Genomic DNA, 16,353 nt, shown 5'->3' on the forward strand with positions numbered 1-16,353 from the left:
GCCCTGTCATGTGACTCGCCTGTGTTTACGGCGCCATGAGCAAAAGGAACCAGGTTTCGTACGTGAAGCCCGCCGAGCCGGCCTTCCTGAGCCGCTTCAAGCAGCGAGTCGGGTACAGGGAGGGACCGACGGTGGAAACCAAGGTGACGCTGACGCCGCCCCACTTCCGCCCTTTCCTTTGGCCCCGCCCCCCAAAGCCCCTTCTAAGGCCCCTCCTCCTGTCCTGAGGGAGCTATGACTGTTAAGCAGCGGTCCCCAAACTGTTCCCTTTAAGAGAAGTTTGGACTTCAGCTCCCAGAAGCCTCAGCCATGTTGGCCGATGGTCTGGGCTTCTGGGAGATGAAGTCCAAAACTTCTTAAAGGATCATTTTGGGGACCTCTGTTCTAAGAGGTCTTTGGACTTCATCTCCCAGAATCCCAGGCTTCAGCTGTGACTGTATACTCTCATCCCTCCATATTTGCGGCTTTGGCTTTTGCAGATTTTATTACTCACGGATTTAATTAATACGTCCCCTCTAGGAATCTCTAGGTCCTCCAGTGCAACTCTATGGTCAACTTTAACTAAAGGTTGCATTGAAAGACCTAGAGATTCCTAGAGAGGACACTCCACTAGGCATTTGTAGCTCCTCCAGCGCAACTCTATGGTCAATGTCTGTTGGATGTTGACCAGAGAGTTGCACTGGAGGACCTAGAGATTCCTAGAGAGGTGTCTTCTCAGGTTAAAAACATGGTGTTTTTGTTATTTGCGGTTTTTCCACATTCATGGGGTCTTGTGCCCCTAACCCTAGCGAATATGGAAGAATGAGTGTCCATGCTCATGCGCAGCAGTTTTCTCTTTTGACTTTTAATACAGTACTCAGTGTGGGTAAATGGATGCTTTTATTGCCCTTCCTTAGAAGCACCTACTTTTTTATGTTGACTTCTTTTATTATGATTTCCTGGAAATGTATCCAAACCAAAATATCAGTTGCCTCTCGTGGAGGTTTGAGCTTCAGGGTTAAATGAAATAAGTGAAAAATAACACACAGGTGTATATAATGCCTCTGTTTTTTCTGGGCTTATCTGAGGTCCTAAACACACTGCGGAAATAATCCCGTTTTCAGACCACTTTAACAGCCCTGGCTCAGTGTGAGGGGACCCTGGGAATTGTAGTTTATTGTGACTGACAGAGAAGGCTGAAAGTCTCACAAAACTACAATTCCCAGAATTCCCCCACACTGAATCAGGGCAGTTAAAGCAGTCTCAAACTGGATTATTTCTGCAGTGTGGTTTGGGCCCAAGTTAAGTGTTTTGATTTACAATTGGCCTTCCACATTTGCTGCAGTTAACGAAAGTGGAAAAACTATGAATAATAATAATAATAATAATAATAATAATAATTATTATTATTATTATTTCCGACCTCACTCCATGGAATAACTACTCACCCCCCCCCAAAAAAAACCCATATTTAACACACACACACACAAAGTATCACAGGTGGATTCAACCCACTGTGGATGCCTTTGAGCACAAGCAGTAGCTAGTGAGCTTTTCTGCTGCCTCCACTGCTGCCCTATGTCATTTTTAACAGGGATCTACAAGCCTCCTTCACAGTCTCTCAGACTCATGGGGCTTGCAGTCTCTGTTAAAAGGGACAGCAGTGGAGGCAGCAGCCAAAAAGCTGTGAATAATAGTCAAATTCGCAAAAGTGAAACCCATAAACGTGAGGGTTGACTGTGTATTCGTTAAACGTACTTATATCATGCCTTTCCTACAGTGAACTCAAGATGGCACACACGGCTTTGCTTATCCACACTTTATTCTCACAGCAGCTTTGTGGAGTAGGCCAAGCAGAGACAAGTGAGTTTCAAGGCTCTGTGTAGACACTAAGCAGACAGGCCAGGATAGCATAGGATCAACTTGCGCTATTCTGGCACGGGTCTTCACCTAGGTTGATCTCTGGGTAGGCACAGGGACAGGAGGTTGCTTACACACCTATCCCCATACCACCCCAAGATCTGTCACTGGCACATGTTCCTTAACCTTGCCATGCCGTTGCTTCTAGCTAGAAGCCCCCTATCGCCATGTCTGATGCGGAAACATGGGGTCTGGCTGCACTCACGCGACTAGACACCCTATTTCTGTGTCACTTGTAGCAACTGGGGGGACATCTCAGTAGGAGTGACAGTGTGGCAAGATAAGGAGTGCAAGGTGCTGTTTAAACAGCCAGGGTTTGCTGCTGAGTAAAGCAAGAGTGAAATTGACCTGGGGTAAAGGCTGTTTATCCTGGGATCAGGCCTTATTGGCTCCAGGGTTTTGGCCTGCATCATCTAAACAGGATGGTGCAAAGCCAGGGGGAGCAAGGGCCTTTTGGTCTTTGCGGACAACCCCTTTGATGCAGACCTGACAAGTCCCAGTCCGCCACTCTTAATGCCTGCACCATATTGGTTCTCCATACTGTTCACCACACTGGTTTAGAAACAATTCATTTGACTGGCAAAAATTACACACATAATTTATGAACCAGAGGGAACTGTTTGCAAAACAAGCAGCTTGAAAGCTATGTAAAAGAGTTGGTGGTGGGATTCTTAAAGAGCAGGAAATCCAAAGGAAAGCAAAGGCAAAATTAACACAGCTATTTCTGAAAAGATGAACAGGGAAATAGGTTGTGTGTTAAGAAGCAAAAGAGGAAGGAGGGAAGCAGCAGCAGAAGTAAGTAAGCAGGTAAAAAAAGAATGAAAGGGACATCAGATTCTTGGAAAGGAACAATTTAGTAATCCGTGTACTACTACTTTTTAAAAAAACAAACAGCAGAGGGAGTGCATGCTACCCAAGCTAATGTTATTTCTAATCTACCACTTTGCAGGAAGAACAGCTGCTTTGATCACTGATACCAAATTAGTCAGCGTGGTAGAAGGAATGCCACTGCCAGCTTTTATAGTAGCCTCAGACCCAGAATTCTTATCCATCTGTGTTTCACTTGGTACTGGAACAATTAGGTGGGAAGCTTTCCTTAACATTTAACACAAATTCCTACAATTTAAATGCTTTGTTCTGCCTCCAGAGAAGTGCATCTGCCACATACGCCTGCTTCACTGAATACTTTGCTTCTGTTTGAACATCAGCCCTTCTTACTGCCCAATAAGCTGTTTGAGTTCACTGAATGAGGCCTGGGTTTTAAAAGTGACATGCATTCAGTGACCCTACCAGATTGAAATAACACTATTGCTCTCACTTAGCTCTAGCAGGCATTCAAGTAAATCAACTGGCAGAATAGGAGACATTTGATTTTGTTAGGTCTTCCTCATATTAGGGAAGGCCTGACATACACACACGCATATGCTAGCATGTATTTATAAAGTGGAGGAACAATAAAGCTGGATAGGGTCAGAGCTTCCATGCCCTGTACATAAGAAGTACCCCATGTATTTGATAGTCTGTGTCTATTGACAAAGGTGGTGGAATCTCATTTAAGGCTGTCAAACAGAAAATTCTGCAAGCACCTATTGCTTTGAAAGTAGGGTAAGGAAGGGTTGGAGTGCTTCGGCAGTCACCTGTGCCCTCTGCATCACTGAATAGGTTGGCTGGATAAAAACTATCCCAGCACATCTCAGGTAATTAAAAATGCTATTTCAGTCACCCCATCCCAAAACAGTAAAAGATATAACCCAAAATGACCCCGAAAGATAACCAAAAATGACACAATGTAACTTTTTGTTGAACAAAATGATGACCATGTGTGCTATGAACCTTTGGAATGACTGGACATCAGGGGATTGTATTATCCAGGCCATGCCCATATGTGGTTTAGACAAATAGGGGATTAATTTCAATTTGCCAAAAGAGAAAATACAACAAGGAATTAGAAGCAGGAGGATGAAGACTACTTTTTTTGCTCTTATTATCAACACTTCTCCAACAGTTTTTATAGTGGGATGGAAACAATTTGTAGTTCTGTATTTGATGTGATGGTGGTTTGATTGTTTTCCTAGTTTCTTTGCACGGATGAATGTTCTAGGAATGCAGAAAAGAGAAACAGTACAAACCTTCAAGCTGGGTTGCTCTCTACAGATAAAAAGCTGTCAGTTCTGTATTTTTGATAGAAGCTGACTGGCTAGCAGTTGCACTTCACAGAACTCTGAAATTGTTTGAGCTGTTTTAAATGTAACTGTCTTTCAGTGTAACAGATTCCCAAATATAGGATGAATTCCAGAATGATTAAACCCAGCTGGTAACTAGACCTATGTTAAGTATAAGATACTTGAACCATGACAGCTATAAACATATTTCAAAAGATTATATGCTTTGACATTAATAATGCAATCCGGGGCATTCTTATTTGGAAAGAAATGTCATTGATGCCAACAAGATATTCTAGTGAAGATGATTCAGGCTTAGCTATGTGCTATATTAATGTTTAAAAGTGCTATAGACTGTATAGCCATACCCATTTATTTAAAGGCAAGTCCCACTAAACTCAGTGGGACTTCTCATAGGTATATACCAATTGCACTATTACTGTAAGTGTCTGACATGAGCAAAACCAGTAATGTACATTGTTTTCTGCCACATTACAGCTGACAAATGAAGCAAGACTAAGATTTCTTGAAAGACCACAGTGGTTGCTGTTGAATATTAAACCAGCACCACTGAAAATACTGGTTTTCTGGTCGCAAGCATTGTACTGATATACACTGACTGATCACTCCTACTTAGCTCCTCCTGGGACTGCAAAAGTAATCAGGAATTTACCAGAACAGAAAAGCCTAGCACTTTGTCTAAACCTGGACTCTTGACTTCTCTAATAAGCCAACTTACAGATCTACTCAGACAGCTTATTAAAGTGTTATTTTTAAAGACTGATGGGTACCTGTTATTCCTTATAATGTTTTAAAAGTAATTTTTTATTTACTGTTATGTGAAAAAAGTAGCTTGTGTTACTTGTTTTAGTCACTTGTTAACACCAATAAAGTTGTTGACCCAACTTGTTACATCACTTTTGATATATAGATATAGATATAGATTTATTACAATCAACTGATCAAACATCACAAACATCAATCAACAAACAACAATCAATCAACAAACATCACAATAAATCATCAAATTGTAAAAGTAAAAAATAGTTAAAATTTCACGTATAAAATTATATTAAAAGTAAAAATAAAATTTAAATGGGAGAAATATAGTTTTGTTATTCTCTCATTAACAAAAAATTACAGGACTAACTCAGTTCAGGTAACTAAGGAGCTGTACAGGCTGCCTTGAAGGGGCAGCATGCAGCCTGCCCTTCTTCAGCTGGATTGGGGCCACGGCAACCTCATGCCATGATCCTGATCTGGCCTCTGGAAGGTGCAAAAAGGAGCCGCAAAATGCATCTCCTTTTTGTGCCCTCCAAAGGGTGCCATAGCAGTGGCGGCGTGGCTGTATGGTATCCCTTCAGGGCTGCGTCATTTGGAAGCAGCACCAGAGGTGTGTCATGATGCACCCTGACTTTGCCCCAGGGCCAGCCAGTACAAAGTGCTGGTCTGTACAGGGCCATACTATGGATCCAGACTTCTCGTATAAGAGAAATGACAAACCAGGTTTCAGACCAGGATATAAAGCTAAGATCTTCCAGCCTGGTAACCGTATATACTCAACTATAAGTCAATCTCATGTATAAGTCGAGGGCAGGTTTGGAGGCCAAAATTATGAATTTTGATATGACCCGAGGATAAATCAAGGGCAAAACTTAGGGGAATGTAACAAAGGCTCTAAAGCAGTGGTTCCCAACCTTCCTAATGCCGCGACCCTTTAATACAGTTCCTCATGTTGTGGTGACCCAAACCCATGAAATTATTTTTGTTGCTACTTCATAACTGTAATTAAATAGGTGTTTTCCAATGGTCTTAGGCGACCCCCTTGAAAGGATCATTCGACCCCCAAAGGGGGTCTCAACCCACAGGTTGGGAACCACTGCTCTAAAGGATGAAGCAATGGAAAACAATGCCAAAGAATTTGCAAATTTCCAGCAGGCCTATCTGTTTGTGCTCATACGAAAGGCTGGATGGATAAGAGAATAGATGGGAGTCAGTGCTTCCATGACAGATTATAGTCTTGTCTTTCATGAGGGATGATGGTTCCTTTTTAAAATAAGAATTAAAATACAGTACTTACATTGATCCATGGATAAGTCGACCCAGATTTTTGGAGTCAATTTTTAGACTAAAATTACTAGACATATACATGAGTATATACAGTAATTCATGACTGGTTTAATAACTCCTTCCAGAAGCCAAGCAGGAATGATCTGGCATAAAGAATGTAATAAGTTGTATGGCAGAGGTGGGACTTGCATGTAGCTTCAGATGCAACTAACACTAGAAAGCATTTACTGCTACTGTATTTTCTTTGTCATAGCAAGGTTTTAATTCCTTACTGAGCATAATGCATGATAAAAGGCATGTTTCACCTCAGATGAGCATTTCTCTGAGTGAAGCTAAATTATGTGGGGAGTCAATTAGTGCAGTTGTTACAGAAGAACATTTTGCAATCTCTGTTCATGCCACAAAAGAACAGCATGATGGGGAGAAGTGTTGCAGCTCAGCATTCTTCCTGATAGTCTATCATTTTATGCTCTGTTGGTCTTGATGGGAAGAGTCTCTTCCTCTCCTAAAAGAACTTGTTAGAGGCCAGTATACTATTATTATTCATCTTAGGCTTCTCTAAAGATTACTTCTGGGATGACTATCTCGGTAGTTTAGCTTTTCATGTTTTTTTCCCTGTAGAGAGAGCAGCTCCCTGTTGATGATGATGATAATGATGATGGAAGTGACAAGGAAGATGAGCAGCCACAGGTGATTGTACTGAAAAAAGGGGATCTGACTGCAGAAGAAGTAATGAAGATCAAAAAAGAAATGAAAGAGGATTCCAATGTTACAGGTACATTGTGGGACATCCAGGATGACTAGAAAACAGAAAATGATGAGATGAATGCAGTCACATTCTTATTTGGAACAGCTGATGTTCCTTACTAAGCAGGATGGCTGTGTATGCAGCCTCTTCTGATATGTCAGTAACACTGAATATAATAGTTCTCAATCCCCTGCTCTGCTTCTCTGGCGTCCTTATCTTCTCTCTCCCTACTAGTTATTTCAGTCATATTGCCACCACTTCCCAACTATTTGGTCATCATTACACTGACTGCTTTTCTCATATCTGTGTTGCTGCTGCATTGTTACAACAGTACAGATATTATTTTCCATGTGCTTTCTCTTTCTCCTCTCCCTGGACCCTACTTTTAATGCACAGGGATAGGAAAAGCTTGGAGGAGAGGAGAATTAACTTTTTCAACTAGAACTCCCAGGATCCTGTTGCAAGCAAGGGTAGGTGGATGTTGACAGCAGTAATGGAGATGGTGGCAGCATTTTAAATAAGGGGACCAACTACAAAATTTAAAAATGGTCTGATTCAAAATAAGAAAACTTTTTATACTGCCGTATCTAATAATGTACATGAAGAAGATCTATGGCCTGTTACAGACTGCCAAAATAAAGTTGCTTCGGGTCTCTTTGGAGGTATGCTATTTAAATGATGCATGGTTCCTAAGAGTCCAGAGGTCGCGCCAAAGCCACACTCCATTCTTAAGCACTGGAGTGCAGCTTTGGTGCAGCTTCTGGATTCTTAGGACCCATGCATCATTTAAATAGCATACCTCCAAAGAGACCCGAAGCAGCTTTATTTTGGCAGTCTGTAAGAGGCCTTAGGCATTCAAAAACTGAAAACATTAACGTCAGGTTTATTTATTGATTTTTAAAATTTATATCATGCCTTTCTCCTGACATGATACCTAAGGCAGTTTGCAGCAAGACTAAAATAAAATTATTAAGAGGTTAAAACAATTAAACAAGCTATCATATTAAAAAAATTCTTCAGCCACAGCCTATCTCTCAGAAAGCTATTTCCCCTTAACATTAATTTACTGGTGTAAGCTAAACTAGTATCTGAAAATAAAAAAGCTTTACACCCATAGCCCTCAACCCAACATCCCCTTAGTGTAGTATAAATACTCGTGTGTGGACATAAATAATGCAAAATAGCAACATTGTGTGACATATATCAGTAACTGGGTGCCATTGCATAACGCACAATATACGATGCACAACCACAATGGAAAGTATAGGTTACACAACTGCAAGACACAGATGAACATGCAATGTGTCCAGCTCCTCTTCTGTTGCTCTCAGCAGAATGTGTCCATTGCACTAATTGTGAATTTTTAGCCTGACATGTATAGTGTGATTTATGCATGTGCACGTCCCTAAGTAAATTGTAAGTAAACCGGCCTGGGCCCTGAGATCCTCTGAAGAGGCCCTTCTCTTTGTCCCACCACCATCACAAGCACGGTTGGTGGGGACACGAGAGAGGGCCTTCTCGGTGGCTCTGGAACTCCCTTCACTGGCAGGTTAAAACTTTCTTATGCAGGCAGGGTGTTGTATCATTTTAAGTATCTTAACATTTTATCTTTTTAACTGTATTTTTATTCTTTTAATAAGTAATCTATTTTAGTACAGTGGACCTTTGTTATATGCTGGGGTTTGGTTACAAGATCCCTCATGTATAACAAAATCCATGTATGCTCAAATCCCATTCAATATAATGACAGAGCAAAATGGTGTCCCTTATAAAAAATGGAAAATCAAGGTTTGATATTTGAAATTTATACTTTTTTTGAACATTTTCAAACTGTGTATGCTTGAATCCGTGTATAAAAATTCAGTATATAAGAAGGGCCAACTGTATTCTTACAGTGTAATTCTGTTTTAATGTATCACTTTTCTATGTTTTTATGTTTTTAACTGTATTGTTTTTAAATGCTGTGAAACCACTCTGAGTCCAAGTTCTGGGAAAAGAGCAGGATACAAATAATAATAATAATAATAATAATAATAATAATAATAATAATAATAATTCTGGTCCATATGTTTTCATACACACATGTATATGTGTAAAATTTCCACTTGAATTTTAGAGAATTACTGTCCTACCAAAAGTATTTTTTTAATTTTAGGAAACAAAAAATAATAATTGGTGTATAATGCCTTTTTCAGATATTCATTGTAATCTCTAGAATTAATTTTTCTAGTGTTGGGGAAAATAGATTAGTCATCAGTACTCTTTAATTCAAGATCCTTTTGTGGTGGAAAAATACTGTAAACAGTGTTTATTTTATGGGGGTGGCAGAGCGAGAATTGTGAGTTACCTTGTTTGTGTAAACAGACCACCTCATTAAGTCCATATGTTTACTGTGGGTACTGGGTATAGAGTTGCATGGAGTTTTCTTCCTTCAAGAGGTACTGCTAGGTGGGAAGGCAAAAAGAGCCCAAACTGTACCTTTGTTTAGTATGGGACTCCAATATGGAAAATAAAAGAGACTGACAGAGTTTCTGCTCTGTTGCTGATGTTATGTGGAATCTAAGCATTGGATAGGTTTGTCTCTAATCTCACAGTTTCCTTCTTACATTACCCAAAGAACATAATGTATTTGTACAGTAGATAGATAAGCATGTGCTCTAGAGATTCAAGATTGGCTTTCATTCCCTGTCCAATGTACAGTATAAAGAGTGGAAAGTATGGTTTACTGACATATATCATGATAATACTATTGAGTACTTCACAGTTATGGTCAGCCCTGGGATACCCTTGCTGAGTGTCTAGAAGCATCATTTGCTGAAATAGGCAGCAGTTCTGCTGCTAACCTGCGTATGATACCATGATCACATCATTCCAGTTCTGAAATGCCTATACTGTTTACCATTTGTTTTCAAGACTCAATTTCAGGTGTTAATTTTAACTTTTAAAGCTCCAAATGGCTTAAGGCCTAGCCCTCTGAATGACCACCTGTTTCAGTATGAACCTGTTTAATTATTAGATCAGTAGGAAAAGCACTTTTGAAGACACCTCTCTGCATTTAGCAAGTGGATCTTGTGTGGAAAATGTTTTTTGCCAGCATCACTCCAAGACTTCATTGAGGAAGGGGTTCAGGACACATCTTTTAAACTTTATCTTAATTTATTGTTACTGATTTTTAATGTTGTTTTGTTGTATACATATTTTTTCTGTGACCATTTAATTTTTAGGAATCATTTGCTGTCATGAGCCAGGTTTTTCAGCTCACTTCCTATAGCTAATTTCCCCTCAAAATCCTAGCCTAGGCTTTTGTCAAGTCTCTTACACAGCATTTGTTTCTTTTACAAATTCCTGTCTGAACCCTTCCATGATAGATAACTCATCAGGTTTCTGGAGGTCATTGGTCCAAGTATAGGATGCAATTGAAATTCATCACTCTTCTTGTATCTGAGAATGGTTGAGGTACATTCTGTTCCTAGCTGAAGGAAAGGTATCTCTTTCTGCAGACTCTCACAAATCAAAGTTGCTTTCCCTCACCAGGATTGCTGAGTTGATTTAGGATTTCATCTTCTCTTTTTCATTCTTCCTGCAAACTGCTTGTGTAAGGCTTTACCTGTAGTTATTCCTCACTGACTTATGTCTTCATTCACAGGAGCTGACATTATGGAATGAGTCAAGCACTTCCCAAAATAGATACTTTTGATAGGAAGGTTTTGGTCACTATGAGCTAGAATAACCTATCCTGATTCTACTGACTCTGTCTTTGTTCCTTTATGGCAGCGGTGAACAAATTGCCACCCATGGTCCACATGCAGCCCTTGGACCCACTTTTATGGCTCCTGAAGCCCCTCCCAAGTCCCCAACCCCCCATATTTAAAATACAGCATATTAAGATATAATAAAACATTCCCCCCCTAAAATATTCAGAAAGTTCCCCCAAATGTGTGAAAACACACAGATAACTCCATCCCCACAAGCTACCCAAAACACCATATTACCCCAAAATACCTCCATTCCCCTGTAGTCCCTCTCAAAATGGTGACAGGAAATGATGACATGTCACTTTCTATCAGCATTTTAAGAGAGACTACAGGGGGAAATTTGGAGTTGCTGTTAGGATGTGCGGACTGCATGGGAGGGGGGTTTCTGGGGGACATTGGCCTCTGCCCCCCATGAACTTGCCCACTCTTGCTTTATGATTTCACTTAAGCATTGGTACCTGACACTGGATATTTCACTGGACATTTTTATGGACCTTATTGACTTGTCCCTCTTGCTTTGATATTATGAGTAGGAAAATTAATGCTGGTTTAATACATAAACAAATTGCAGTGAAACTGGGATGAAAAATGCATTTATTGCAAAACAATGTACAGTTCTCCCACTGACATTAAGTTGCTGTGTTTCTTCCTGGATGAAAAGCTTTCTTGTTCTTGAATCATCTTTGTCTGCCTCACTTGTTTTTTCTGCCAGCCCTTGCTGTGATGTACCACTATCGACAAGACAAAACTGCATAGGAAGGCCAAAAAGGAAGGGGAAAAAGATAATGTCTGTCCAGGTCACTTTGGCCTCTTGTTCTATTGAGGAAAGCCTAGAGTACTAATGTGAAACATACAGTTGGCTGTGAGATCTATATTGTGAACTCTAAATACAAAATGGGTTGGCTTGGGTCCTTGAACTGATATGAAATGGTGTAATTATTGTGATTGGAATACATACCACATACTCCATGATGTTCATATTTAATCTAGTATGGCATTGTTTTTTCGACCACCTTGATAGAAAGGTACCATGTTCCATCACAGCAGCAGTTTATTATAAATCTTAAGATAATGATAGTGTAAGGGCATATGATAAGTTATTAAATAAGGATCAATCAGCCACCATGGTTTTGGCAAGTTTCTAATGTAAAACCGATTTTTAAAACATTCTGTTACTTATTTAAGAAACAAATGTGTTGCCCAGCAGAAGCTTAGCTTCTTTAATAACCTGTCATCTGTAAATCATTTGAATTGCAAGCCATTTCAGCAGGAGGCTTTCCTTGTGATTCATGACAGTAGCTTTTCATAACTAACAAAACAATTTTGAATTGCTTGCATCATCCAGCCAGTCTTCTTGACCAATACTGCAAGCTTCAAAAGTATGTCTAAATAAAATTCCCCCAGGCAAATTAGTAGCACATATTAGCACTGTGATGACCTTATATTTATTACAGTCACCCACTATTAATTACTGTACATTGTGCAGCCATCATTTATTTCAATGTAGTCCTTTAAATGAGAAGCAGCTGTGTTTTTAGTGGAACATACTCACTGATGTTATATCATAGCCTTATTCAGATGTTCGACTCAAATTGTAGTGAATGTACTTAGAGAGAGAACCTAAACATCATTCTGAAGTCCATTCATTGGAGTTTGGGTGGGATAGCATGTTCTTCCTGGTTATAGTATCAGTTATTTACGGCAGTACCCAAATTGGGCAAAGTAAAGTTGTTGCAAAGCAAAAGTGAAAACCATATATATATATATATATATATTAGTTTGAGGTGAAATATATATATATTAATTTAAGGTCGGTTTAAAAATCTTTTTTCTCTACTGCAAACATTTTGAGATAATGTAACACAGTTTATGGGCTGTGAGACGCTTCTTAATTTTCTTAGAATGTTTATATCAGACATTTTTCCATATTTGCTTATTTTGAAATATAGTGACCAAGACTTGTCACTGAGAAAGTTCTTGAATTAGATATTATATTGGAAACAAGACATAGAGAGTATGTGGTGTGCATTTGGTGGCCTTCCACTAAATGTAGTGTAGCTATCCAGTGATTGCTTAACAGTAAAACAGAACAAGGGGGATGGAGTATTTGGATGAATCCATATTTTGTATTCAGGAGTTCTCATCATATTTAGTAGGATGCTTATGGCAAGTCAGTATTATCTAGCTCAATACACTGGCTTACTGTGGCTCTCTAGAATTTCAGATGTGTGCTTTTCCCCCAAATACATGAACATCTTCCTTATGCAGTGCATATCTTCTATTACTATGCTATAATCCTTCTCTGGAATACTTAAGATACCCTGCAATATTACTGTAGTTTGGGAAGCACAATAGGCAAAAAGAGTACAGTGGATAAGAGTGTTTTTTCTTGTTTTTGTGTGCCTAGATCCTGAACCAGGGGATGGGAAGATTGTATTCAGGAAACCTACCAAGCGTTTGTCAGAAGAGAAGTATTCTGGTTTGACAGCCACATCAAGTAAGAAGAAAAAAGAGACAAAGAGAATTTCTCCAACCTCCCAAAATACAAGCAAGCAAATAAAAAATAGTAGCTTGCTTTCCTTTGATGAAGAAGAGAGTGACGATTAGCAGCAGGGAGTTAAGCTAAGGGCATCGTGGAAACAAACACAGAGCCTGAGACTTTTAAAAAATATTTTAAAATATTGGCCAGTCTTATAGCTGTAGAAGGGGGTGTGTGTCAAAAAATAAAATTCTTACAAGTAATAATTTTAATTTACCATGCACATTGCATGAGATCTTTGAATGTGCGTATACATTTTCAAACAGATGTCTCTGCCGTCCATTCACCCTTTTTTGTTTCTGCAGCAGTTTCATTGTCAAAAGATGGCACCTATGTGTATGTTTTTGCCCAGTTACACCTACTAGGAGAGGAAGATCTGTTTATTGTGGACTAAAAATGTGAAACATTGCCTTGGCAAAGTTTTCTGTGGTATCTCAAAGGATTGAAAGTTCTGTTGGGATTCTGATCACACTGAGTAGATTGATTTCAAAAGAGACGCCCTGCCACAGAGTCCTTTGGTGGAAAAATGTTTGGAAGTTCACTGTGTTCTGTAACCAAGAATGGATTTTGTGTTGCTATGAAACAAGTAGCAGGATTAACAATGTAAAGCTTCATCAAGGAGCAGATCTGAAGTTGCTGTGTGCAACAGCTGTTTTTCATATAGCTGATATTTTAATGCCAAGATTAAATGCTTGTAAAATTATTTTCTGTTTAATTCAGTTTTCATCTGCTGTTCATTGGGAAATAAAATGAAGTTCTCAGTCTGTTTCTTAAGCTTACTTATTAGTATTTTTCCTCCATATTAGTCATTATTATCCTTTAATCTAGAACATAACAGAAGCCCCAAACATATGGAAATCCAAAGGACCCCAATGAGTGGATTATCCAGTCTAACTCTAGGCCTTAAGAAAGGATATCCTATTTCTAAAGCATTCAGGACAGATGCTTATCTGCTCAGCTATCCTGCCCCCCTTCTTTTTTTGTGGGTTGAGAGAGGTCTGCCTGTCTCACTTCTTTCTGCAGTCTCATGTCATCTCTGATTTGTTTGTGTATGTGTGTATTGTGCTTAACATTTAACTCTATATGACTTCCATCTTACATCCCGAGCCAGCTATCCGAAGTTAAGTACTATAGTGCATCTTTTCTCTTGGAAGGGATCAGGAACTACTCTGCATGGGAAAGATGAAAGAGATACTGCATACAAAGAAGAAATATAGGGCCCTCTTCAATTTATTTCACTGTTGCAAAATGGCATGGGATTAACCATCACCCCATTACAGATTTATAGAAACTCAGCAACAGATGTATCCTGAAGAGAATTTCAGTTTGATGATCTAACATGAGGCTAAGTCCCACTGCTGGATGAATGAATGGTATTTGTGGTTTTTGGATCTCAAGAGTGCATATTTACATGTATGCATTATTTCATGCCAGAGAAATTTCTTAGATTCACAAGAGTACTCCTGCAGAATCATCATCAATCGTTCTTCATTAACCGCAACCACTTTTGTAAATGTTGAATTGCTGAAAGCAACTGCCTCTACAGCCCGTCTTAGCAGAACATCAAAACAGCATCATCATGAGCAAATCTTCCACCTGCCACTGTGGCTCATCCTCTGATAGTAGATTCCTCAAAGGAATAAGGCCCAGAGAGTATGTTATCATTAGTAGTCAAAAGACTTGTAAACCGGTTAGAAACTGATCAAGACCGATGTTTTGGTAATTTATGAACTAAGAAGTAGTTTTATCTTTCAGCAGACTAGTTTATGCTACTTTGTTTTCAAGATTTAAGCCCCACCTTTTAATCAAATATTCGCAAAGCAATTATAGGCAATAACTAATGCAGAAGATCCTAAACTTATGCATTGTATAGACACATAATGCAATATCTGTTAGTTGTCTGGATGATGTGTGGAGCCACAAGATGCTTTCCTTTGGTTCTCTAGTCTGAGAAAGTCAGAAAGTGTGTTCCTTCTACCTGAAACTTGTCCTCTGGTTTTATGAGGGACAGGAGGTGCAACCCTTGGTCTCATACTTGCTTACAGATGTCAAAGTCTGCTTTCTTCCCTCCCAAGATAGAATGATTAGAATGGGATAAGCTTCCTACAGTCTTCCTTTTCTGGCCAGTGGTTGAGTTGTGTTTTGTTTTTTGTCATGATGTTCTTGATAGGGGTACATAGGATTCAACCAGAAATATAGCTTCTCCAAGCCACCATCATAAAGTAAGGAAAGAAATGTTACTCGATTGTGTGAACTTCTCTTGGATTTGCCTGAAACAGAACTTGTAAATCACATACAGCTCTTGAAATATCTCTGTTGCAATTCTCTTTTACAGGATGGAGTGAGTTGCAAGTGTAGCAGCTGTTTTGCCCAAGAAGGAGGTTTGAGCAGCATCTTATGGTGAGAAACTAAGGCCTTGGTTTAGGGAAGCAGTATGAGAAGAAATTCTGGGAATGAAAGAAAGAATGATGGTGGCCTTTATTTGAAAGGGAGGGATAGCCTGAAGATGGAAGAGTTCTGTCAAACAGGCAAATGTTTAGAATCTACCTGGAGCACAAATGTAAGCAGGGGTTCCAGAGAAAGGGCTTTGGAAGTAGAAAGCCTGGTGTTCAGCTTCTGTGAGTATGGCTGCTTGGAACTAAATGTACAGATGCAATGGTGTTTGTATGAGATATGTGTCTGCACTCGCAAGCAGGTATGTGTGCACGTGCTAGAGGCATCTTAAAAGAAGACAAATAGGCCCTTACAATACAATGAGAAATGTGTATTTCTAAAATGTGAATATAACAAATGCTGTTTATGCTGATCAACCTGAGTTGCATAGCTAGATGCGTCCTTAAGAAATGAATAAATGCATTCTTTCTAAAGAACTGGGAATGTGCCAAAAAATTTTCTGGACTCTTGTTTTCAACACAGAGAAAAATGCTCTGTGTGCATTTTTTCCCACACAGTTGGCAAAGGAGTTCACATGAACTGAAAGGTAATTCTGGCACCATGTTCATCAAGGTGGCGAATGATGCCCAAAAGATCAAAGGGAATGAAATTGACCTTGAAAGCAGAAAAGAGGGTGGCAAAAGGAAAGAAAACATCCAGTCAGAAGCAGTTGTTAGGAGCATAGTAAGCAATTGTAAGCATGCTCCTTTTGAGAGTGCCGCATCAATGGTCTGAGAACAGGTCATG

At 39.4% G+C, this 16,353-nt stretch overlaps 1 protein-coding gene across 2 annotated transcripts; it reads left to right on the forward strand.

Annotated features, from left to right (window-relative positions):
* Positions 1-4: 4 nt before the first annotated feature.
* On the forward strand, positions 5-13,941 carry KIAA1143 (KIAA1143 ortholog). Of its 2 annotated transcripts, XM_042473390.1 has the most exons (4): positions 5-143; positions 6,753-6,906; positions 7,276-7,349; positions 13,042-13,941. In XM_042473390.1, exons 1-4 carry the CDS (start codon positions 36-38, stop codon positions 13,117-13,119), a joined length of 414 nt encoding a protein of 137 aa, XP_042329324.1. In that variant the 5' UTR covers positions 5-35; the 3' UTR covers positions 13,120-13,941. The 2 variants fall into 2 exon arrangements, with proteins under 2 accessions (XP_042329324.1, XP_042329323.1); XM_042473389.1 differs by lacking the exon at positions 7,276-7,349.
* Positions 13,942-16,353: the final 2,412 nt, after the last annotated feature.

The sequence above is a fragment of the Sceloporus undulatus genome, chromosome 6 (genome assembly GCF_019175285.1).
Source record: "Sceloporus undulatus isolate JIND9_A2432 ecotype Alabama chromosome 6, SceUnd_v1.1, whole genome shotgun sequence".
NCBI lineage: Eukaryota > Metazoa > Chordata > Lepidosauria > Squamata > Phrynosomatidae > Sceloporus > Sceloporus undulatus.

What these genes read in the sequence shown, in the direction of transcription:
- KIAA1143 (XM_042473389.1), top strand. Translation starts at nt 36, where the DNA reads ATGAGCAAAAGGAACCAGGTTTCGTACGTGAAGCCCGCCGAGCCGGCC. An exon ending in GACCGACGGTGGAAACCAAG is followed by an intron (nt 144 to 6,752) that starts GTGACGCTGACG and finishes TTTTCCCTGTAG; the next exon opens with AGAGAGCAGCTCCCTGTTGA. An exon ending in AGAGGATTCCAATGTTACAG is followed by an intron (nt 6,907 to 13,041) that starts GTACATTGTGGG and finishes TTGTGTGCCTAG; the next exon opens with ATCCTGAACCAGGGGATGGG.